The 24,477-nt window shown below is 41.6% G+C and overlaps 1 protein-coding gene across 4 annotated transcripts; it reads left to right on the plus strand.

Annotated features, from left to right (window-relative positions):
• The first annotated feature begins 136 nt into the window (after nt 1–136).
• TDRKH (tudor and KH domain containing) lies at nt 137–23,062 on the plus strand. 4 transcript variants are annotated; one of them, XM_061186013.1, is made up of 14 exons: nt 137–254; nt 15,684–15,724; nt 16,900–17,006; nt 17,619–17,808; nt 18,530–18,669; nt 18,780–19,101; nt 19,987–20,147; nt 20,336–20,508; nt 20,739–20,803; nt 21,082–21,233; nt 21,465–21,566; nt 21,829–21,925; nt 22,132–22,219; nt 22,393–23,062. In XM_061186013.1, exons 2-13 carry the CDS (start codon nt 15,697–15,699, stop codon nt 22,182–22,184), a joined length of 1,590 nt encoding a protein of 529 aa, XP_061041996.1. In that variant the 5' UTR covers nt 137–254; nt 15,684–15,696; the 3' UTR covers nt 22,185–22,219; nt 22,393–23,062. The 4 variants fall into 4 exon arrangements, with proteins under 4 accessions (XP_061041996.1, XP_061041997.1, XP_061041998.1 ...); XM_061186014.1 differs by lacking the exon at nt 15,684–15,724; XM_061186015.1 differs by lacking the exons at nt 137–254; nt 15,684–15,724 and adding an exon at nt 9,405–9,467.
• The last annotated feature ends 1,415 nt before the right edge of the window (nt 23,063–24,477 follow it).

Consider the following 24,477-nt stretch of genomic DNA (forward strand, 5'->3'; position numbering starts at 1 on the left):
TAATTGGGTACCAGCACGCAGCAGCGCCGTCGCTCAGGGGCAGCCCCCGCGAGGATTGGTTATGGGGGGGAAGACTGATTGGTCGGGCTGCGACCCGGGCATTGATTGGTGCGGGCGGGCTGTGGGGGCGGGGAAGTGGCGGCTGAAGCTAGGACCGCGGGGTTCCGAGTGGCGTTGTGAGTAAGAGGAGACGACGGCCTCTGGTTTGAGGTGCGAGGTGGAGCGCGCGACGGCTGACTCGAGGAGCAGTAAAGGCGGGTACCGGGAGCGGAGGTTTGGGGAGTGGGGGAGGCTGGGCCAGGGGCGCCAGTGGCAACAAGGAGGCGGAAATGTGGGGCTTAGGGAAGGGAGGCGCCCCCGGACGAGGAGAGGGTGTGGGGAAAGCTTTCCCCCACCCCGAGGCTAGTAACCGTATCCAGGGGAAATGCGCTTGTCCCAGGATTAAGCCACGACGGACCCTTGCACCAGTGCGGGAGGGTTTGCCCCAAGCCAATCACCATCAGTTTATCAGTTTGCCTTTTATTTTCCACAGCTTTTTCTTTAATTATCTCTGATAGGATGATTATTTACAGTCATCAGAGTAAGGGGGTTTTGTTTGTTTTTCCAACTTCCCTCTGTAGTTCTTAATACAGATAGAATCGTGGGTTTTGGCTCAAGACTCCCGTGTCAAAGCTACTCCTTCCTTAGCTTGCGAGAAGTGGGTGGAGGCTTCTTTCACGCACTGCTTTAAAAATAAATGTAGCAAGGATGAGAAAATTGAATGAGCTGCTTCAGTTCAACAAGCCCATCAACATGTTTTAGGTACTTTGTAAGTTCTGGTTGTTAGGAGATACTGGAGTGATAGATCCTTGCCCCCAAGGAGCTCACTTTGTGTTTTGAAATGCATATCAGATAGTTGTTAGCAACTGTTTAATACAAATGTCAGGAAACTTCAAAGTTAGCTTTTTCTGAAAAGCGTTGTCTAGCCATATTTCTCAACCTTGAAATGACCCACGTGTCTCCTCTTTACCTGGTTTCCCCAGGAGCTACGCTCTTAAGTTCTAGTCTCCTCTTCACATTCAATTTGCAGTAATAAAATCAAACATAAGCTAGCATTTGGTACTATACAGTTATTCCCATTTCCATCATATTTCCCACTTCTATTTTTCTTAAGAGAAACTTAACAATATGAAAGGATATGTAAATTGTAAACAAAACTATACTTGATTAATATTAATCAAGTAGATTTTCTGTGAGACATCAGCGGATAACAAAATTAGCACAGACTTCATTTGTAATATTTGAAGAGGTGTTAGTAAAATTTAGGTTTTGGTTCAAATAGAAGTCACCCGATAAATTCATCCTTGTCACGGACATTCATCTTCCTGCCACCCACACTCCCTCCACCACCAAATCATCAATATTCTATCTCAAATGCTACCATCTACTCAGATGAGAAACCTGGTAGCCAGCTCCTTGGCTCACCCTCTAACCTTTCTATAAATCAATTGCTGGGTCTTGTGTGTTCTACCTTTGAAAACTCTGAACCGTCTGTCTCCTTCTTTCCATCTCTATCACTGACACCTGGACTAGCCTCTGAATTGGTCTCCCTACACCTGCTGTTGCTGCCTTCAGTTCATTCTCACTACAGACATAGCCATTAATCAAGAATTACAAGCAATGCATGTGTTATGAAGGGATGGTTGGTGTACTATGGAAACCAGTAGCAATGAAACCCAACTCAGTATAGCGGGTCATACTAGGGTCATTCTGTCCTCTCTCCGAGATGGAGAGAAAAACATTTTGAGGTGTTCCAGGGACCCTTTGGAAAACCTCAAAGTTAGCTAGAGGTCAAACGAACTTTCTTTAGAATTTGATCCTTGCGAAGTTTGTCAGAAATATCAAAAAGTTTTAAAACACTTGGTCAAGTAGGATCATAGGTCACTGTGGAACAATACTTATTCACTGAATCAAAGTGACAGAGATCTCAAAGGCAAATACGGAAATGTATTTCCATTCCTCATACCTTCTTTTTCCTGAAAACACTCCTCTTTCCTTGTATACTGAAATGTTTCGCTTATTCTAGTAGCTTAAATTACGTATATTAATTAGAAATCTCAGCTCTTAAAACCCTAGTTTTTAATGAAAACTAAGAAGTAAGCAATTATTAACTGTCTTTTACATTAGCATTCTGTAGATTAGCAAGCTTATAAATAGTATTTATGGTTTCTAGAAAACACGTGCTTTTTTTATAGTAAGTGTCTTAGTGTGGCACCAAACATAGTTTCAAATATCTTTAGTTTCTTTGTAAAAGGAAGTCTGTGTTCAGTAACTAATGCTTTAGTATCTCATTTTATTTGGGAGTTATCTATTCAGTAGACTTCCATCATTTAACTTAATTTAGCAAAACTCTAAAATTTCAAATTATCAAAATCTAGAGAGTATTTTAAATAGACATTCCCAAACATAATTATTCCTAAAGAGTTTACCTAAAAGTTCTTATCTCATTTACCTCTATTTTATTTACTTAAAAGTTTCATCATATCAAGTTATTTTCTTGCCAGCAAACTTTGCAACAGATATGATAAGGTCTTGTTTGATTTCCAGTAAACCTAGGTACAATAAAAGTATTATACTTAATGTTGATGATTCTAAAGGTATATATTAATTAAACCAACAAGCTTAAGCTAACTTTAATACCTGATATTAATTCAATACTGAATATTTCCCAGATTGTTACCGGAAAACTGGGTTCACCTCTTGGTGGCTGTCAAGCCAAAAAACACAACCAAGCCAAAGATCGGGAGAAGGAAGGATTTATTTCTTGCAGCAAGTAAGGAGAACACTGAGGATCTTTTCTAAAGCAGTGTCTCCCCAAATAGCAAAATTGGGGAAGTTTAAAGTAAGGGTACATGCATATTCATGAAGGGGTTTGGGTGGTTGAGAATCCAAGCTTTAGCTGATTGAAGTCAGGAGGGTCAGAAAAAGTCAACATCATCATCATCAACCAGATCATCCCTTGGTGCCAGTTGATCTGGTTGTTCAGTGCTTCAGGCTAATCTTTACCACTGAAACAGAACCAGGAGTCTTTACAACTGATATATTATCTTTGCCATCGTTACTTCTCTTGCCTGATAAGTCATTGTTTCTGCATTCTTTTGTTCCCTTAAAATCATTAATTACTGAGACCTGTTCAGTGACAAGCACTGTGGCCAGGCTTGGATCACATAATGCCTTGGGCCAAAAATGGCTTCTCTACTGTCAAGAAAACCATGCCCAGGGACCTCTTACCCTATCTGCTTACAAGATCATGTGAATCCAAAATTCCTTCCGGCCAGTTTCTTTTATATTTCTAAGTATTTATATAAGTGCTTAATTTTCTTTAAGCCAGTTAAATAGAGTTCTTGTACGAATTAATTTTGGCAATACAACACATCTACAACACACATAGATACATAGAAAGAGACGCCCCATAGTTTTCATTCCAAAATTTCAACCGTGAATCAGGGACAAAGATATTAAACCCATCAGTAACAAGCTGTTGGATTCAAATTGGGTTTCTGGCACATGGAACAAATCAAAGTCACCTGTTTAGATGGCTAAACCTTTTTACTAATACTTATGGAGACACACTTAAGATTTTGTCATTGACAAGTCAAGTGCCAAATTACCTACACCCTTCCTGAAACTTGAATTTTATCTTTTTTTTTTTTTTAATTGAAGTATAGTTGATTTACAATGTTGTGTTAGTTTCTGGTGTACTGCAAAGTGATTTAGCTATACATATGTACACATATTCTTTTTTCATATTTTCCATTATGGTTTATTACAGGATATTGAATATAGTTCCCTGTGCTATACAGTAGGACCTTGTTTATCTATTTTACATATAGTAGCTTGTATCTGCTAATCCCAAACTCCCAATTTATCCTTCCACTACCTGCTTTCCCCTTTGGTAACCGTAAGTTTGTTTTCGAAGTCTGAGTCTGTTTCTGTTTTGTAAATAAGCTCATTTGTGTCATATTTTAGATTCCACATGTAAGTGATATTGTATGGTATTTGTCTTTCTCTTTCTGACTTACTTTACTTAGTATGATGATCTCTAGGTCCATCTATGTTGCTGCAAATAGCATCATTTCCTTCTTTTTTATGGCTGAGTAGTATTCCATTGTATATATGTACCACATCTTCTTCATCCACTCATCTGTCGATGAACATTTAGGTTGTTTCTGTGTCTTGGCTATTGTGAATCGTACTGCCTGTATCTTTTTGAAGTATGGTTTTCTCCTGATATATGTCCAGGAGTGGGATTGCTGGGTCATATAGTAGTTCTGTTTTTAGTTTTTTAGGAACCCCCATACTGTTCTCCATAGTGGTTATACCAATTTACATTTCCAACAGCAGTGTAGGAGGGTTCCCTTTTCTCCACATCCTCTCCAGCATTTATTGTTTGTAGACTTTTTGATGATAGCCATTCTGACCAGTGTGAGGTGATACTTCATTGTAGTTTTGATTTGCATTTCTCTAATAATTAACAATGTTGAGCATCTTTTCATGTGCCTTTTGGCCATCTGTATGTCTTTGGAGAAATGCCTATTTAGATCTTATGCCCATTTTTTGATTGGGTTGTTTGTTTTTTTGATATTGAGCTCATGAGCTGTTTGTAGTATAGTCTGAAGTCAGGAATCCTGATTCCTCCAGCTCCTTTTTCTTTCTTAGGATTGCTTTGGCTATTCAGGGTCTTTTGTGTTTCCATACAAATTTAAAATATTTTTGCTCTAGTGAAAAATGCCATTGGTAATTTGATAGGGATTGCATTGAATCTGTAGATTGCTTTAGGTAGTATAGTCATTTTGACAATATTGATTTTTCCAATCCAAGAACATGGTATATTTTTCCATCTGTTTGTGTCATCTTTGATTTCTTTCATCAGCGTCTTATAGTTTTCAGACTACAGGTCTTTTGCCTCCTTAGGTTTATTCCTAAGTATTTTATTCTTTTTGATGTGATGGTAAATGGGATTGTTTCCTTAATTTCTCTTTCTGATCTTTCATTACTAGTATATAGAAATGCAAGAGATTTCTGTGTATTAATTTTGTATCCTGCAACTTTACCGAATTCATTGATGAGCTCTAGTAGTTTTTGGGTAGCATCTTTAGGATTTTCTATGTATAGTATCATGGCATCTGCAAACAGTGACGGTTTTACTTCTTTTCCAATTTGGATTCCCTTTTTTTTTTAATGTTTTATTTATTTATTTATTTTTTACTTATTTTTGGCTGCATTGGGTCTTCATTGCTGCATACGGGCTTTCTCTAGTTGAGGCGAGCGGGGGCTACTCTGCACTGTGGTGCGCGGGCTTCTCATTGCAGTGGCGTATCTTGTTGCAGAGCATGGGCTCTAGGCTCGCGGGCTTCAGTAGTTGTGGCACACGGGCTCAGTAGTTGTGGCTTTCGGGCTCTAGAGCACAGGCTCAGTAGTTGTGGTGCATGGGCTTAGTTGCTCCACGGCATGTGGGATCCTCCTGGACAAGGGATCAAACCCGTGTCCCCTGCATTGGCAGTGGGTTCTTAACCACTGCACCACCAGGGAAGTCCCAAATTTGGATTTTTTTATTTCTTTTTCTTCTCTGATTGCCATCACTAGGACTTCCAGAACTATGTTGAATAAAAGTGGCAAGAGCGGACATCCCTTGTCTTGTTCCTGATCTTAGAGGAAATGTTTTCAGCTTTTCACCATTTAGTACGATGTTAGCTGTGGGTTTGTCACATATGGCCTTTATTATGTTGAGGTAGTTTCCCTCTATGCCCAGGTTCTGGAGAGTTTTTATCATAAATGGGTGTTTAATTTTATCAGAAGCTTTTTGTGCTTCTTTTTGAGATGATCACATGTTGGTTTTTTTTTAACATCTTTACTGGAGTATAATTGCTTTGCAATGGTGTTAGTTTCTGCTTTATAACAAAGTGAATCAGCTATACATATACATATATCCCCATATCTCCTCCCTCTTGGGTCTCCCTCCCGTCCTCCCCATCCCACCCCTCTAGGTGGATCATATGGTTTTTAGTCTTCAATTTGTTAATGTGGTGTATCACACTGATCAATTTGCAGATATTGAAAAATCCTTGCAGCCTTGGAATAAATCCCACTTGATCATGGTGTATGGTCCTTTTAATGTATTGTTGGATTCAGTTTGCTAGTATTTTGTTGAGGATTTTTGCATCTATGTTCATCAATGATACTGGTCTGTCATTTTCTTTTTTTGTGGTATCTATGTCTGGCTTTGGTATCAGGGTGATGGTGGCCTCATAGAATGAGTTTGGAGTGTTCCTTCCTCTGCATTTTTTGGAATAGTTTCAGAAGGATAGGTGTTAACTCTACTTTAAATGTTTGATAGAATTTGCCTGTGAAGCCACGTGTCCTGGACTTTGTTCATTGGAAGTTTTTTAATTACTGATTCAATTTCAGTACTGGTAGTTGGTCTGTTCATATTTTCTATTTCTTCCTGGTTCATTCTTGGAAGACTATACCTTTCCAAGAATGTGTCCGTTTCTTCTAGGTTGTCCATTTATTGGCATATGGTTGCTTGTAGTAGTCTCTTATGATCCTTTGTATTTCTGTGGTGTCAGTTGTAACTTTTTTCATTTCTAATTTTATTGATTTGAGCGCTCTCCCTTTTTTTCTTGATGAGTCTGGCTAAAGGTTTGTCAATTTTGTTTATCTTTTCGAAGAACCAGCTTTTAGTTTCTTTGATCTTTTCTGCTGTTCATCTCTCTTTCATTTATTTCTGCCCTGATTTTTATGATTTCTTTCCTTCTACTAACTTTGGGTTTTGTTTGTTCTTCTTTCTCTAGTTGCTAGGTGTATAAGGTTAGGTTGTTTGAGATTTTTCTTGTTTCCTGAGGTAGGATTGTATTGCTATAAACTTCTGTCTTAGAACTGCTCTTGCTGTGTCCCATAGATTTTGGAGCATTGTGTTTTCATTTTCATTTGTCTCTAGGTATTTTTTGATTACCTCTTTGATTTCTTCAGTGATCCATTGGTTGTTTAGTAACATATTGTTTAGCCTCCACTTGTTTGTTATTTACAGTTTTTTTTTCTTGTAGCTGATTTCTAATCTCATAGCGTTGTGATTGTTGTGGTTGGAAAAGATGCTTGATATGATTTCAGTTTTCTTAAATTTACTGGGGCTTGCTTTGTGGCCCAGTATGTGATCTATCCTGGAGAATGTTCCATGTACACTTGAGAAGAATGTGTATTCTGCTGCTTTCAGATGGAATGTTCTATAAATATCAATTTAGTCCATCTGATCTAATGTATCATTTAAGGCCTGTGTTTCCTTATTGATTTTCTGTCTGGATGATCTGTCTATTGATATAAGTGGGTTGTTAAAGTCCCCTACTATTATAATATTACTGTCGATTTCTTCTTTTATGGCTCTTAGCATTTGCTTCAAATATTGAGGGGCTCTTATGTTGGGTGCATATATATTTACAATTGTTATATCTTCTCCTTGGATTGATCCCTTGATCATTATGTACTGTCCTTCTTTGTCTTTTGTAAGTCTTTATTTTAAAGTCTATTTTGTCTGATATGCATATTGGCTACTCCAGCTTTCTTTTGATTTCCATTTGCATGGAATACCCTTTTTCATCCCCTCACTTTCAGTCTACGTGTCCCAAGATCTGAAGTGGGTCTGTTGTAGACAGCACATATACGGGTCTTGTTTTTGTATCCATTCAGCCAGTCTATGTCTTTTGGTTGGAGCATTTCATCCATTTACATTTAAAGTAATTATTGATATGTTTGTTCTTATTGCCATTTTGTCAATTGTTTTGGATTTGTTTTTGTAGGTCTTGTTTCTTTCTTTCCTCTTTTGTTCTCCTCTCTTGTAATTTGATGACTTATCGTTAGTGTTGTGTTTGGATTGCTTTCTTTTGTGTGTGTGTGTGTGTGTGTCTATTGTAGATTATTGGTTTGTGGTTACCATAAGATTTTGATGTAGCAGTCTATATATATATACAAGATTGTTTTAAGTTGCTGGTCTCTTAATTTCAAATGCATTTCCAATATCCTGCTTTTGTGCTTTCCTCTTCTCACGATTGCTGGTTTTGGTATCATATTTGTGTGTGGATGATTTCCTACCTTTACTGTATGTTTGCCTTTACCAGTGAGCTTTCCCATTCATAATTTTCTTGTTTCTAGTTGTGGCCTTTTCTTTTCCACCTAGAGAAGTTCCTTTAGCATTTGTTGTAAAGCTGGTTTGGTGGTGCTGAATTCTTTTAGCTTTTCCTTGTCTGTAAAGCTTTTGATTTCTCCAAATCTGAAAAGAGCCTTGCTGGGTGGAGTATTCTTGGTTGTAGGTTTTTCCTTTCATCACATTAAATATATCGTGCCACTCCCTTCTGGCCTGCAAAGTTTCTGCTGAAAAATCAGCTGATAACCTTATGGGGATTCCCTTGTATGTTATTTGTTGCTTTTCTCTTGTTGGTTTTAATATTTTCTCTTTGTCTTTAATTTTTGTCAGTCTGGTTACTATGTGTCTTGGTGTGTTCCTCCTTGGGTTTATCCTATATGGGACTCTCTATGCTTCCTGGACTTGTGTGTTTCCTTTTCCATGTTAGGGAAGTTTTTGGTTATTATCTCTTCAAATATTTTCTCAGGCCCTCTCTCTCTTTTTTCTCCTTCTGGGACCCCTGTAATGTCAATGTTGGTGCATTTAACGTTGTCCCAGAGGTCTCTTAGACTGTCCTCATTTCTTTTCACTTTTTTTCTTTTTTCTGTTCTGTGGCAGTGATTTCCACCAATCTGTCTTCCAGCTCACTTATTCATTCTTCTGCCTCATTTATTCTGCTATTGATTCCTTCTAGTGTATTTTTCATTTCAGTTATTGTTCATCTCTGTTTGTTCTTTAAATTTTCTAGCTCTTTGTTAAATGTTTTATGTATCTTCTTGGTCTCTGCCTCCATTCTTTTTCCAAGATTGTGGATCATCTTTACTATCATTACTCTCTTTTGTCTAACTTTCTGTGTTTGTGGCCTCCGTTCCTCAGGCTGCAGGATTATAGCTCCTCTTGCTTCTGATGTCTGTCCCCCGGTGGGTGAGGTTGGTCCAGGGGCTTGTGCAGGCTTCCTGGTGGGAGGGACTGGTGCCTGCCCACTGGTGGGTGGAGCTGGGTCTTGTCCCTCTGGTGGGCAGGGCCATGTCAAGGAGTGTGTTTAGAGGTGGCTGTGGGATCAGGACGACTTCAGGCAGCCTATCTGCTGATGGGTGGGGCTGTGCTCCCATCCTGTTAGTTTGGCCTGAGGCGTCCTAGCACTGGAGCCTGCAGGCTATTGGATGGGGCCAGGTTTCAATGCCAAAATGGTGACCTCTGGGAGAGTTCACAATGATGAATATTCACTGGGGCCTCTGCCAACAGTGTCCTTGCCCCCACGGTCAGCCACAGCCAACCTCTGCCTCCCCAGGAGACCCTCCAAGACCCACAGGTAGGTCTGGCCCAGGCTCCTATGGAGTCACTGCTTTACCCTGGGTCCCAGTGCATGTGAAACCTTGTGTGTGCCCTCCAAGAGTGTTGTCTCTGTTTCCCCCAGTCCTGTGGAGCTCCTGCACTCAAGCCCCACTGACGTAGCCAAATGCACTAGGGGCTTCTCCTCTTGATGCCAGACCCCCAGGCTGGGGAGCCTGACATGGGGCTCAGAACTCTCACTCCTGTGGGAGAACCTCTGCGATATAATTATTTTCCAGTTTGTGGGTTGCCCACCTGGTGGGTATGGGATTTGATTATATTGCGAAAGCATCCCTTCTACCATCTCCTTGTGGTTTCTTCTTTGTCTTTGGATGTAGAATATCTTTTTGGTAGGTTTGAATCTTTTTTGTAGATGGTTGTTCAGCGGTTAGTTGTGATTTTGGTGTTCTTGTGAGATGAGGTAAGCTCAAGTCCCTTTGCTCCACCATCTTGTCTCCCCAACACCCTTTAGACTTTTTAATGATGGCCATTCTGCACAGTGTGAGGTAGTACATCGTTGCAGTTTTGATTTGCGTGAAATTTGTGTTTTAAAAAGATGGTCCGGGGAATTCCCTGGCGGTCTGCTCTTCCATTGCGGGGGACCCCATTCGATCCCTGGTCAGGGAACTAAGATCCCACAAGCCACAGCAGCACGGCCAAAATAAGAAGAAAAAAAAAAAAAAGATGGTCCAGATAAAAGTTCCTGGAGAAGATCAAATAGAATATTTGCATCTCAAAGGCATAGGAGGAGAAAGGCAAGTTCCTCCTAGGAGGACTTTGTTTCTTAAAGGCTAGATTTTTGTTTTTCAATACTTACAAGCCTCGGGACTTCCCTGGTGGTGCAGTGGTTAAGAATCCACCTGCCAGTGCAGGGGACACAGGTTCGAGCCCTGGTCCGGGAAGATCCAACATGCCGCGGAGCAACTAAGCCTGTGCACCACAGCTACTGAGCCTGCGCTCTAGAGCCCGTGAGCCACAACTACTGAAGCCTGCAAGCCATAACTACTGAAGCTCACGCGCCTAGAGCCTGTGCTCCTCAACAAGAGAAGCCACCGCAATGAGAAGCCCATGCACGGCAATGAAGAGTAGCCCCCACTTGCCGCAACTAGAGAAAGCCCACGCGCAGCAATGAAGACCCAATGCAGTCAAAAATAAATAAATAAATAATAAATTAATTTAAGAAAATACTTACAAGCCTCTTAATAGGTGAGGTTGGGGAGTGGTGAAAGGTTTGGTGGGTTTTGTATTGTTTCTGGAGCCACATCTCTGGTCCTGTAAAGAGTAGAATTTTAAAACAGACAGTTGTTTTTAATTCCTCAAAGAATTGGGTGGCCACCTCAGTGAAAGGATTGACATACCCATTCACCTCTGTTGGAATTTTACGTTCTCTCATTTAGCTTAGGGGACAAAGACCCCCCCCCAGTAAAATTCCTATCAGGCTCTGAATATCAGCTATGGTCAGTTTAGTCAGACCGGTGGCCTCCCATCTTGGTAATCCATTTACAAACACTTTTGAGGATCCTTCGTGGGTTTAAGAAATTCTTTAACTATGGCCTACAGCCTCAGATGGTCCCATTTCTTTTTCTTTTTTGTTTTTTTTTTATTGAAGTATAGTTGATTTACAGTGTTGTGCCTATCTATACTGTACAGCAAAGTGACTCAGTTTTACACATATATATTCTTTTTTAAATATTCTTTTCCATTATGGTTTATCCCAGGAGATATTGTTTATCCATTCTAAATGTAATAGTTTGCATCTACCAGCCCCAAATTCCCAGCCCATCCCTTTCCCTCCCTCTCTCTCCCGGCCTTGGCAACCGTGAGTCTGATCTCTATGTCTGTGAGTTTGTTTCTGTTTTGTAGATAGGTTCATTTGTGCCATATTTTAGATTCCACATATAAGTGATATCATATGGTATTTGTCTTTGTGTTTCTGACTTACTTCACTTAGTATGATAATCTCTCGGTCTGTCCATGTTGCTGCAGATGGCATTATTTCGTTCTTTTTTATGGCTGAGTAGTATTCCATTGTATATATGTACCATATCTTCTTTATCCATTCATCTGTCGATGGACATTTAGGTTATTTCCATGTCTTGGCTATTGTGAATAGTGCTGCTATGAACATAGGGATGCATGTATCTTTTTGAATTATAGTTTTGTCCGGGTACATGCCCAGGAGTGGGATTGCTGGATCATATGGTAATTCTATTTTTAGTTTTCTGAGGAACCTCCATACTGTTTTCCATAGTGGCTGCACCAACTTACATTCCTCAGGTGGTCCCTTTTCTAAAGGTAACCATTTAATAGTGTCTTCAGAGTAGAAAGGCAATTCAGATAGAGGATTACTAGAATGAGTACTCAAAGGAGGATAGAGGGGAGCAGTAGTTAAAGTTTTAGGTACCATTAATCTTTCATTAGCCTTCTACAACAATTCTTTCAATGAGGCTATTTTGAAATTTTGGAGCTTTTTTGGGCTTCTGCATATCAATTAAAATGGGTACAATAGTTTAAGATGAGAGCTCTCTAAAATTTTAACAATTTGGAAGTTTTTCCAATTCAGAGGATACAAAGCTTCAAAAAGCTAGCCCTATACAAATATTTCTCCCTGCTAACCTAATTTGTAAAAGAGAAACCCTTACCACTGTTTCCAGTAGACCCTGCAGGCAGACATCCAGGAGACTGCCAGCTTTAACTGCATGCAAAAAAATCAGTTTTGGAATGCAAAAAGAGAACCCAATCTTGGCCATTTCAGGGTGAGGTTTCCTCTAATTTCCAATTAAGTACTTGCAAGCATACATAAACCCAGCTGGTATTCCCATAGGTGGCTGTCTGTCTGCACAGGAGCTGTTTGGCCTTTGAGGCACGATTTCCCATTATTAATTTGGTAACCTAATTCAGGTATGAGATATGATCTGAATAGCGTTATGGGGTCCGTGTGGTGGATCAAATGTGTGCTGCTTCTGAGTCTAGCTCCCCAAGAATGTTACGCTTTATGGTTGGGCAGGTACTTCTGCCAGTGGGGAGGTTTGGTCAATGCATGGTGCAGATACACAATGCACAGTGGAGAGAGGAGGCCAAAGGGCAGAGAAAATTTTTTATGTTTAAATTATCCTTGACTTGCCTTAGAATATGGAATTTTATTTCATCACGTGATTTATTAAAGTGAAAAACAGAGTGGTTGTAAGTGTATTGATGGGCTAGGGAGTAAGACTAGGAAGGCGGAAGTGACATGTGTCAGAGCGAGGATACTTAAGAGGGTACATCCTGTTCCCCTCGTAAGGGTAGGTTTAGAATGTAAGGCTGTGAAGATGGTAGGCAGAGATTAGATTATAAAAAACCTTTCATGCCACTGAGCTTACATGTAGGCAGGAGAGTTGCTGAAGAATAAGAGGATGTGTATTCATTCAACAAATTATTGTTGACCAAATATTTATTGAGTGGCTACTGTGTGCTAAGTACTGAGGAACAAAACAAAACAAAAAAATTCCTGCCTTTGGGGAGTTAACTTTCTAATGGGGAGACAATCAAAGTGAACACCTTCCAGGTTATTATAATGACTGACTTTTAATCATAGTGAAATGGAAAACTGTGGAAGGATTTGAGCAGATGAATAGCACTATTTGACTTACTCCAGCTGTTGTGTTGAGAATAAACTGGACAATGGCAAAAGCAGGGACGTAATTAAGAAGCAGTTGCAATAATCTAGACAAGAGATAATGGTGGTTTAGAGCAGATGGTGGTCATAGCAGTGGAGAGGTTAAAAAGTGGTCAGATTCTGGATAATTTGAAGGTAGAACAAATAGGATTTGCTGACAGGATGGATGTGCTGTTTGAGGGGAAGAAGAGTAAGATTTTTAGCCTGAGGAGCTGAAAGAATGGAGTTGCCATTAACTGAGATGGCAAAGACTACAGGAAGAAGGTGAGATCAGGAGCTAGGTGTTGCACCTGTTAAGTTTGAGATGCCTATTAAACATCAAATGGAGACATCTCATAGGCAGTTGGATATACAGACCTGGCGTTCATGGGAATGGTCCTAACTAGATCTGTGAATTTGGGGATTAAATCAGCATATAGATGAGGTTTAAAGCCAAGACTGACTGAGACTTGATGAAATCCCCAGAGAAGTGAGGTAGAACAAAGAGGGCAAAGGACAGAGCCCTGGGGCACTCCAGTGTTTAGAGGTTAGAAAAAGGAGCAGGAACCAGCAAAGTAGACTGATGGAGCAGCCAGAAAGGGAGAAGGAAAACCAGGAAAGAGTGATGTGAAGCCAGGGGAAGAAAGTGTCAGAGAAGAGGGAGTCACCAGCTGTGCCAGACCCTGGGAGGGGTGGGGGTAAAGGGAGGACTGAGAATTGATCATTGGATTCAGCAAGTCCAAGTCACTGGTGACCTTGACAACAGCAGTAAGAGTGGATTCAAGAAGAGAAATCGAACACAGAAGTATTGACACTCTTTGAGTTTTCTTGTAAAAGGAAGGGAAAAAATGAGTAGTATTTAGAGGAGTAAGTGGAATTGAGAAAGGATTTTCTTTAAGAAAGGAGAAATAATAGCATGTTTGTCTGCTGATAGAAAGATTCAGTAGAGCGGAAAACATTAATGATGCAGGATAAGGAAGGAGAGCAACATTTATATGGCGCAGAGATAGTTCATCAATGGCCACAGGAAAGAAGATAGAATCTTTAGGCACAGATGGAGGTAGGTGGGTCAGTTTGGAAGTTTGTTAATACTTTCTCTGAATGCTTTACTTTCTTAGTGAACTAGGAAGCAAAGACATCAGTTGAGAGGGAGGATGGAGAAGGAAGCACTAGAGGTTTGAGAAGAGGCGGTATGAAATAATTGGGAGTGTGAGAAAGTACGTGGAATAAAGAAATAGAGTGAGGGACATACTGAAATATGCTAGGCAGGACTTCCCTGGTGGCGCAGTGGTTAAGAACCTGCCTGACAATGCAGGGGACACGGGTTCGAGCCCTGGTCCGGGAGGATCCGACATGCCGTGGAGCACCGGGCCCTGCGCACCACAACTGCTGAGCCTGCGCTCTAGAGTCCACGCACCACAACTACTGAGCTTGCGTGCCACAACTACTGAAGCCCGTGTGCCACAACTACTGAAGCCCATGTGCCACAACTTCTGAAGCCTTCGCGCCTAGGGCCCGTGCTCCGCAACAGGAGAGGCCACCTCAATGAGAAGCCCGTACACTGCAACGAGGAGTGGCCCCCGCTTGCTGCAACTAGAGAGAGCCCATGCGCAGCAACGAAGACCCAACACAGCCAAAAATAAATAAATAAAATAAATAAATTTTAAAAATATATATGCTAGGCAGCAAAATGAAGATACAGTGTCAGAGAGAGACTAATAGCAAGAAGGCCATTGCAGTGGTCTAAATGAGATTTGATGAGCTTCTGAATCAATTCAGGTACAATATTGGGGTCATTAGCGTATAGGTAGTAGTTCAAGCTTCAAGTATGGATAAAATTGCCCTGAGAGAGCAGACTGACAATAGCAATGGATAGAGACCACTGGAAGACAAGCTCAAAACTCAGAAGACTCCTCTAGGTAAACAGGAAAAACCATGGGAAAGAGGGCACAGAGGTAAGATTAGTTAAGGCTTATATGTGCCATCCAGGTTGATTACCTGGGAAGTTGTAGTTTTGATGAAGGAACAGGAGAGAACCCCATTTCACTGTCAGATGAGGAGTAAGTAGAAATACGGAGTACAGATAGTAAATAGACCACACTTACAAGAAAGAAAAGTAGAAGTAGCAAAGCCTAAAACTAGGCCTGGAAAGCCATTCCTTTGGCAGAGACAACAGCTTCTGGAAAGACCAGGAGGTATAGAAGTGCACATATAAGGAATTTTAAATAGTTTGATATGAAAACTAAATTTCTTAAAATATTTGATTCATTTAATTTTTTGTTCCTTTGTCTTTTAAAACTGATCAGTGTATAGTTCTCTTTGGGGGAATTGGGGAGGGAGAAGTAACCTTCTATTTAGTTGTATGTATATGTGTCCCTTAGCTAACTTTTTAAAAAAAAAATACCGAGACTTTCACATGAAGTAGACTTTGAGACTGCTCAAGCTCTTGAAATGGGAAATTAGGCAGTAATATTCTTCTTAATATTGTAATGTGTTCCCATTCTCTACTTGTCATAAAAGTTGTATGAAAGCTCCTTTTCCTTCATTTGCTTATTTTAGGAGGCAGCAGAAAATGTCCACTGAACGGACTTCTTGGACAGGTTTGTCCACTATTCAGAAAATAGCACTGGGCCTCGGGATCCCAGCCAGTGCAGTGGTTGCCTATATCCTATACCGCAGATATAGGGAAAGCAGAGGTATGTGAATCCATGGCTGTACATATGGAAATGTTTAAACTATGTTCTGGCCTTGTTAAATTGAAATGAAAACTTTCGTTCCAGACTGGGTATCATTTGTTGGGATGTAATTGGCTTTCTCTGAAGGATCTTTTTTTTTTTTTAATCAATTCATTTATTTTTTATTTTTGGCTGCATTGGGTCTTCGTTGCTGCGCGCGGGCTTTCTCTAGTTGCGGTGAGCGGGGGCTACTCTTCGTTGTGGTGCACGGGCTTCTCATTGCGGTGGCTTCTCTTGTTGCAGAGCATGGGCTCTAGGTGCATGGGCTCCAGTAGTTGTGGCTCGCGGGCTCTAGAGCTCAGGCTCAGTAGTTGTGACACATGGGCTTAGTTGCTCCGCAGCGTGTGGGATCTTCCCGGACCAGGGCTCGAACCCGCGTCCCCTGCATTGGCAGGTGGATTCTTAACCACTGCACCACCAGGGAAGTCCCTGTGAGGGATCTTTGAAACAAAGTTTTTTCTTTTCTATGTTAATGTGAAGCTAGTCTGTGAAATAAAGAACTCATTTTACAATTCTTTTGATCTCTTTCCTTCAGCAACACCAACACTACAATGGGTTCTTTCTTTCTCCTTTTTTTATACCCATACACTTGTTTATATTTTCCTTCTATTGTTAGAAGGCTAATTGTCCGGTCCAGTTTCCCCACAGGTTGGACCTAGGGAATAGGACCTAGAGAAATGATTTAAATACAAACAAGAGAAATTCTGAGCCTAGTGGGCTCCTCAGGCAACTTCTAGCCTTCATTCTTCTCCAGGAGTCGTGTCTTGGGAGAAGTAGTTTGCCCAGAATCCATCACCCCTTCCTTGCAGAACCAAATGACTTTTCCCATTTTAGTATATGAAAACAGTAGCCCAGAGAGAATGCCCATTTTCTGGTCTTTCAGGACCTTTTAATTCCCACTCAGATGCTACTTCTCCTTCTCTTTGTGGTTGAGATCCTCAGTTTATCTCTTGCATCCACAACTCTTTGATAGCTAGATTCAGGGGAGGGCAGGTAGTAGCTTTGGGTATTATCTAAGTGTGATCTGATGATCTATGCAGAAGAGCGGCTGACATTTGTTGGGGAGGATGACATCGAGATAGAGATGCGAGTCCCCCAGGAGGCTGTGAAGCTCATCATTGGCCGGCAAGGAGCCAATATTAAGCAGGTAACTGTGTGAGCAGGCAACGGCTTTCCCAGGGATTGATTCTGTTTTCCCTCCTCTGCCCCCATTCCATAAAACCCACTCACACTATGTATATTTTAAACAGAAAAAATACAGGAACTTTTTAGCTAACTGCTATTTTCCTTCTAGAGATGAGTACTTCTCCCTAGAGAATGGGTGACTTAACTTGAAATGGGGATTTTTAATTGGATGATTCTCAGCCTGGTATAGCTTGAATCATTCCTTTCTACTATGGAATTATGAACTCTCATTAATTGACAGTAACTAATTAATTGCTCCCTGATTCTTTTTACCATCTCCTGTTGTTCAGTTGGAATGTCAATAAAATAAAATAATTGATTCTCTAATCCAAATTAGGGGGAAAGAGTGTTCTAAACACAGAGAAACTGTTTTGGATTAACTGCTATTTGGGGTTACCTTTGTCTCTAATCTCCTTCCATAAGTACACGTAATTGAGGACTGCTTATAGCACCCTGATTTCACTGACTACTGTGTCCAATTCCATCTACCTCCAGGGTTAGGTTAAGAGTATCCTTGGCTGACCCAGATGAGAGCTCGTCCAGCGCGTACTACCACATATCCTTTTCTCTGCAGCTACGAAAACAGACAGGTGCTCGGATCGATGTGGACACGGAGGATGTAGGAGATGAGCGGGTGCTGCTTATCAGTGGTTTTCCTGTTCAGGTGTGCAAGGCCAAAGCAGCAATTCATCAGATCCTGACTGAGAGTACCCCAGTGTCTGAGCAGCTCTCAGTTCCCCAGAGATCTGTGGGCAGAATCATAGGTACCACTGGACAGCTTCCTCTGCTGTTTCCTTTTTTGTTTACCTTTGCCTTTCTTTCACACCTTCCCAAGGGTTTCTCCTGGCCTACTTCTGCTTCACCTTGCTGAGGAAAAAAAGGCAGGGACGTTGAGACCAGAGCTTTACTTTTTCACAGAAGTAAAAGCAGTGGTAAAGCAAAACTCATTACCTCAAGAAGTTGTATGATCTGAACCTTACAAATAGGTTCCAGAAGGGTTCAGGTAAATGTATTTACCTCAGATTTTTAAAGGGAAGCTAAGGATGCTCATTTTATCCCAAATCTTTCAAGACAGTGCTCTAGAAAGCACCTATTATGCCTTCCCCTGGAGCATTCCTTACGCAGCTGGTAGAGGCAGAGAAATGTCCTGTCCCTGGTCCAGTGTTTCACACACCGTGTAGGGTATCTTCTAATGAAGTGGGGATGTAAAGTATGCCGAGTGGCCAAAAAGTGCAAGTGACATGACCACATTAACCTAGCCAATGTGTAGAATTTAAATAAAATGGATAGAGCAAATAATCCAGTATTCCCCTTAGTATAATACAGATTTCGGTAGCTCCTGCTTTCCATTCACTATCTTCCATTCTGTTTAGTTTGAAAATGAGAACTGACTCTCCCCTCCTAGTATGTACAAAACAGTGGTGTCTCTAGTAGTTAAGGTTAGCGAGGAGGGAAGAACAGGTTTTTATGTATTATTCAATGCAGGGAGAGGCGGCGAGACAATTCGTTCTATCTGTAAGGCCTCGGGAGCCAAAGTAACCTGTGACAAAGAATCAGAGGGGACATTGCTACTATCAAGACTTATAAAAATCTCAGGAACACAGAAGGAGGTGGCAGCAGCTAAGGCAAGTAGCTGATATATTTGAATTGTATCTAAGAGTGAGAAGAACACTTTACTCCATCCCAGGTCGATATCTGGCCACGTAGGTATCATCCCTTGTCTTATTTTCCACAGCATTTGATACTGGAGAAAGTTTTAGAAGATGAAGAACTTAGGAAGAGAATTGCTTATTCTGCAGAAACCAGAGTCCCACGGAAGCAGCCAATCAGCGTAAGAAGAGAGGAAGTGACAGAGCCAGCTGGGGCTGGAGAGCCAGCTTTATGGAAAAACACTGGCACTAGCTTGGAGAAGGCTGCACCTCTGGCAGTTCCTCCCCACAAAGGAGGTGGCGACACGCCTGTTGTAGGACCAGAAGAGCGTTCCTGCGAGAAACCTAATGATGACAACTTTCAGAAGTTTGGAGCCCAGACCAGTCCAGAGACATCCATGTTTGAAAGTATGTAAGAAAGAGGGAACCCATGAGCCATATGGAAGATAGAAAAAGTGGCTTAGATAACCCAAAATAGGAAACAATAAAAAAAAAATTTCTATTTTCTCGACTACACTTATAAGTCTTTAATCACAGATAGGACTTTCTGGCAATATTTTACTTGGGATTAGTACTAAACACAAATACTTTTTTTCTGAATACAAACCAACTAATAATTATAGAAAACAATATAGAAATATGCTAGTTCGCAGGAAACTAGTCTGTGAGTAATACATCAAATAATTGAATTACATGGTATTCTTTCTCCAAACCTATTTATTTAAATAAGTAAAATACTGAGTCCAGTTTTTTTGCTGAATCATTACTGTTTTAAAAAATCTACACCATTCAAGAAGAATAAGAAGGCTGTGGGCTTTTTCTTCTATGTATAGGTACTGGGATGGGCAGGGAAGACCAGGGCCCCTAAGAGGTTCATAGACTTGTCCAGGGTCACATAATGAGTCAGCGGTAGAAAGGGATCTGGAACAGGCCCACATCTGTCCGTGTGTCTTCTCCCTGGTCCATGCTGCAGCTAGCATATGGGGGTTTCCCTTCATTATAACTGGTGGCTGATTTGAATACATGGCAGATGACTAAGAATGTGACCGAACTCTTATTACTCAGATACATAGAAAGGAACAGAACATAGCTTCGTATTTTTCTTCAGGATGTTCTTATATGATGCATCCAGTTGTCCCTCTAGCCATTGTTAAATGGTCATAGCCACTTGGTATTTGTATCTCTCACCCTCCTGATGCAGCCTTCCCATTTCAACCAGAGATGATTCTAATAATGGTCACCATATTAGTTAATAATGATTCTGCAGCTTAACTTGCTTATCCCTGTGGTTAGTCCCCAGTCCGGACTTCAGTTTCCCTGCTGATGAATTCCTAGAAGTCTATGTCTCTGCCTCTGAACATCCTAACCACTTCTGGATCCAAATCATTGGCTCCCGCAGCCTGCAACTGGATAAGCTTGTCAGTGAGATGACCCAGCACTATGAAAATAGTCTGGTGAGTTGCCATAGGGACAGGGCAGAGGTTTGATGGAAAGGGGGCATATCTTTTTCATTGTGACATATTCTCTTCCCTTTTCTGTGGAGCAGCGGCTTGTTCTTCCTTCCTTCTGGTATCCACTGTTTATTTTTTAGCCTACCTCTTCCTAACTCTGCCCTCTCCTGCCTCCTCATCCCCTTGTGTAGCCTGAAGACTTGACTGTGCATGTAGGAGACATTGTTGCAGCACCTTTACCTACAAATGGTTCCTGGTATCGAGCCCGGGTCCTTGGCACCTTGGAGAATGGGAACCTGGACCTCTACTTCGTTGACTTTGGAGATAATGGAGATTGCCCACTGAGGGACCTCAGGGTGCTCAGGTCAGTGTGGGGGCCAGGCTGGAGTCAGGCTGGAGTCTCACTTACTGACTCAGTCCTGGCCATAGGGTGGTGAGCTGTTGGCATTTATCACCAGGGGGCGTTGGAAGAGAACCTCTTTACGGTGATCAGATGATTATCATCTTCTGCTGGGTTAACTGCTGTCTAGAAGCCAGGAGTATAAGAAGGCTCTTCTGGCGCTAGGATTCTAATTTCAATTTCTTTCACTTTAGGAGTGACTTCCTAAGCCTTCCATTTCAAGCAATAGAGTGTAGTCTGGCACGGATAGCCCCCTCAGGTAAATTAGTCCTATTACCTATTGACTTTGCCCCCATATAGAATAACTCTCATAGAGCACATGGGAGGGAGTCTCACATTCCCAGGCTTTTTGAGCTCGGGGGGCTCAGGTGCCTTTTCATCACCAGTGCTAGAAAGCAACGGCCAGAAACTTGCCTGGCAGTCAGACATAGGTGCCTTTTGAAGTAGACAAAGGTAGTTCCAGTTTTCCTCCAGGACATAATCCCACCCCCGTCAGCACTGACCCCTTCTTAGGCTCTCTCTACGATTTTTTACGAGGTGAACAATGGGAAGAGGAAGCTTTGGATGAGTTTGACAGACTCACTCACTGTGCTGACTGGAAGCCCCTGGTGGCCAAGATCTCTAGCTACGTCCAGTCTGGGATCTCAACTTGGCCCAAGATCCACTTATATGATACTAGCAATGGGAAGGTAAGACTGGGGTTCACACTTTGCTCACTGTCTCTTCAGTGTATTTATAGCCTCATTTACTTTTTCTCTCCCAGAAACCCTTACTTGATGATATTTCTAACTCATAAGATCCTGCTTACTGAACCACCAAAGGAATTTTTTAAAGTATCAATCCTAGCTCTTCTGCCTTATTTCCTCTGATTTGCCCTTCGTTCAGAGAGAACATCATTCCCTTTTCATCTTTCTTCTCAGAAACTTGATGTTGGGTTAGAATTAGTTCGTAAAGGATACGCAGTTGAGCTTCCTGAAGACATGGAAGAAAACAGAGCTGTCCCAGTAATGTTGCACGGTGTGGTGAGTGAGCCATTGTAGTCATTCAGGGTGCTGCTTTGGGGCAAATCTGGTGCCTTGAGACAAGAGGGCTTCTAGTCGCGCATGACAGTTTGTAGAGCGTTCTCTTCTCTTAACGACTCTGAGTTGCTCCACTAGTTGATCAAAGGAGACCTTGGGTGCCTCAGCAGCCAAACCAGATTCTGTGAGCAAAATGATGGGACGGCTTCTCCTTTCCCACCAGCCAAACACATTCTTCCTTTTTCTCTTGTTTTCATCCCTTCAGGCCACAGAAACAGATGTCTCTTTCCGCAGCACGGTCACTGAGACCAAGAAGAGCCCTGGAGAGATGGCAAATACCCTGTCCTGCCTCAGTTTATTAGGTACAAACAGCATTTGCTCCCTGGAGCATCTCTGGAAGTTACCATTTCTTAATCAGCCTCTCCAACTAGGGAGGTTGTTAAGACTTACCTCTTAACCAAGGTGGTCATCGAGCACCAAGAAGCCCATTTTTTTCCCCCTGAGCCTCAGAGGCAGTGCCTGCTAAATTAGGGCAGTATCTAACTTTATCCTCATTTCCGCTGAATAGAAGCTGCCTCTATGTCTGGTGATGATAACCTTGAAGATGACTACTTACTCTGAAGTCACCTTCAGTTGCCTCAGCCATCCGCTTTGTGGTAAGTAAAGCTATCATCTATCTGTAGCAACAGGAAAGTAATTAGGGTGACAACAGGGGCCTTGCCTCTTCCCCGTAGCCCATCTTACTACTACTTCTCTGCAGCTGCTTTCCTGCAGCTTAACTTTCAGACTGAGCCCTTTCAAGCTTTTTGTGTCTTTGTGTCTTTGGCAGGATTTGGCATAAGATTTGGTGCCTGGAGAAAGGAGCCTGTGATAAAGATCAGTGCAGTTCTTCCTTCATTATATACACGATCTGGCTTGCTTTGGACCAAATGCATTTGCTCCTTCCACTGGACTACCAGAAAGTGTGAGGGGTGGAGGGAGACAAACACATGCCCCTACTCCACCACCACCCCCTGCGCCCCTTCCAGTGTTTGAGTGCTGCTGCGCTACTTCCAGCCTGCTCAGCGTCCAGCTCGTTCCCCTCGGCCAGTCACAGAGCACACTGCTGCTAGGCTGTGTCCTTTTGAGGCTGGGAAACAGCCAGGGTTTGGTTATTGGAAATGGTGATTCTGCAGACTTCTGACTCACCTCATCAGGTGACTGGTTAAGGAGAGTTTTTTGAGTGGTGAACTCAAAGACTGCAGTTGAGTCAGGAGGCAAAGGCAAAAATCAGCATAATTATATTGAAAAGCCTCGGGAAGTGGGAAGAGAATACTGCCTCCCAGCCTCAACTGCTCATATGTTATTGGAGACAAGTTTTTTGAAACAGTGCTCCAACTATTTCCCATAGTTGAGAGGTAACTCAGGAAATATTCTAAATTGCAGGTATAGTATCTATAATATATATGTATACACACACAGCCATAGAGAGAACTTATGTAGCTGTTCAAATCATTTGGGGGGTCCTTTGCTGAATAAAGTTCTCAAGAAAATTATTTAAAACTAAATGCTGGTTGAATCACAAGGTGGAAACAAGTCTATGGGTATCTTGTGAACTGAAATCTGGTGAAAACTGCCAAACACCTCACACAGAGGGGCCCATCTATGAAACATCTGTCCCTCTCACGCACAGATCATATTTTTGCCATAAAGCAACTTCAGAATTAATCATTCACTAAGACCCAGCCTAAATGGAGTAGATTAGGATTCTAGAAACATGGGTTCTAGGGATAGATCTTTGTTGTGAACTTACGGGGCCTGTTTCCTTATAGCATCTCTCCATTTCTGACAGTATTTTGAGGATCCAGTGAGAACTGTGAAGGTATTTGAAAGTAATGTGGGTGGTAGAATGATGGCAAATGAACTTTTTTTTTTAAAGATCAGCAAGGTAAAGTAGAAGACTTAAAACTAGTATATAAGGCTATCATATGCAGGATTTTTTAAATCCAGGAATTAGTGACATCCACCCCTATACACATGGCAGCTATATTTTCCCATAGACACAATTTTCAAATTTTATTGTCTTAGAAAAGTCTCAGTACCAAGTAGCAGAAAGGCTTCAGTGAAGGAGCATCTCTGAGTAGCTTGGGTAGTCCCACAGGAATCAGTGAAGGGCTGCCATTGATATGACATTTCAGACCTTGGCTGCACTCACTCAGTGAAGCAGGCTCGGCCCTGGAATTGGAGCTGCTGTACAACAGGGTCATGAGGCCAGTTAGTCCCCAGTTTCCTCAGCCTTTACGCCTTTTTTTTTTTTTTTTTTGGAATATTTATTTTTTTAATTGAAGTGTAGTTGATTTACACTGTTGTGCCAATCTCTGCTGTACAGCAGAGTGACTCAGTTTTACACATATAGACATTCTTTTTTTATATATTCTTTGCCATTATGGTTTATCACAGGATATTGAATATAGTTCCCTGTGCTATCAGTAGGACCTTGTTATCAGCCTTTACTCTTGAGAGGTCCCCTGATAGAAAACATTCATAGGACTTCTTGCTCTGGAAAATGAGTAGTGTCTCATTCTTAACTGTAGTTTGTCACTGTGTATGAAAGCCTGTTCCTTTAATATGGCCTTTAAGCCTTGTCAGTTTACATTGCATTCTGATGGGTTCCCTATTCCAATATAACTCTCTACTTTTCCTGCTTCCTGGGATGCTCCTCCCCTTGAGCCAATGCCACAGGAACCATGTACCTTCTCTGATTTCCTCCACATCAAAGGGAAGGAAATAGCACTTGTCTCCAATTTGAACCAAAATATATGGATGAAAGTCTCCCAGTAAGGCTTAAGTCTGCCTGAATTCCCTAGTGCTTGGTTTTGCTGCTGGCAGGTGCTCAGATGGTTAGAATAAATAGGGGAAGGCAAAAACTGAAAAT

Source organism: Eubalaena glacialis, chromosome 3 (assembly GCF_028564815.1).
Source record: "Eubalaena glacialis isolate mEubGla1 chromosome 3, mEubGla1.1.hap2.+ XY, whole genome shotgun sequence".
NCBI lineage: Eukaryota > Metazoa > Chordata > Mammalia > Artiodactyla > Balaenidae > Eubalaena > Eubalaena glacialis.

Bases quoted from the DNA above. Each gene is read 5' to 3' on its own strand.
- TDRKH (XM_061186012.1), top strand. From the start codon at position 15,697: ATGTCCACTGAACGGACTTCTTGGACAGGTTTGTCCACTATTCAGAAA. The intron at 17,809-18,529 runs GTACCACTGGAC...TATTCAATGCAG, and splicing joins ATCTGTGGGCAGAATCATAG to GGAGAGGCGGCGAGACAATT. The intron at 20,509-20,738 runs GTCAGTGTGGGG...CTTTCACTTTAG, and splicing joins AGGGACCTCAGGGTGCTCAG to GAGTGACTTCCTAAGCCTTC.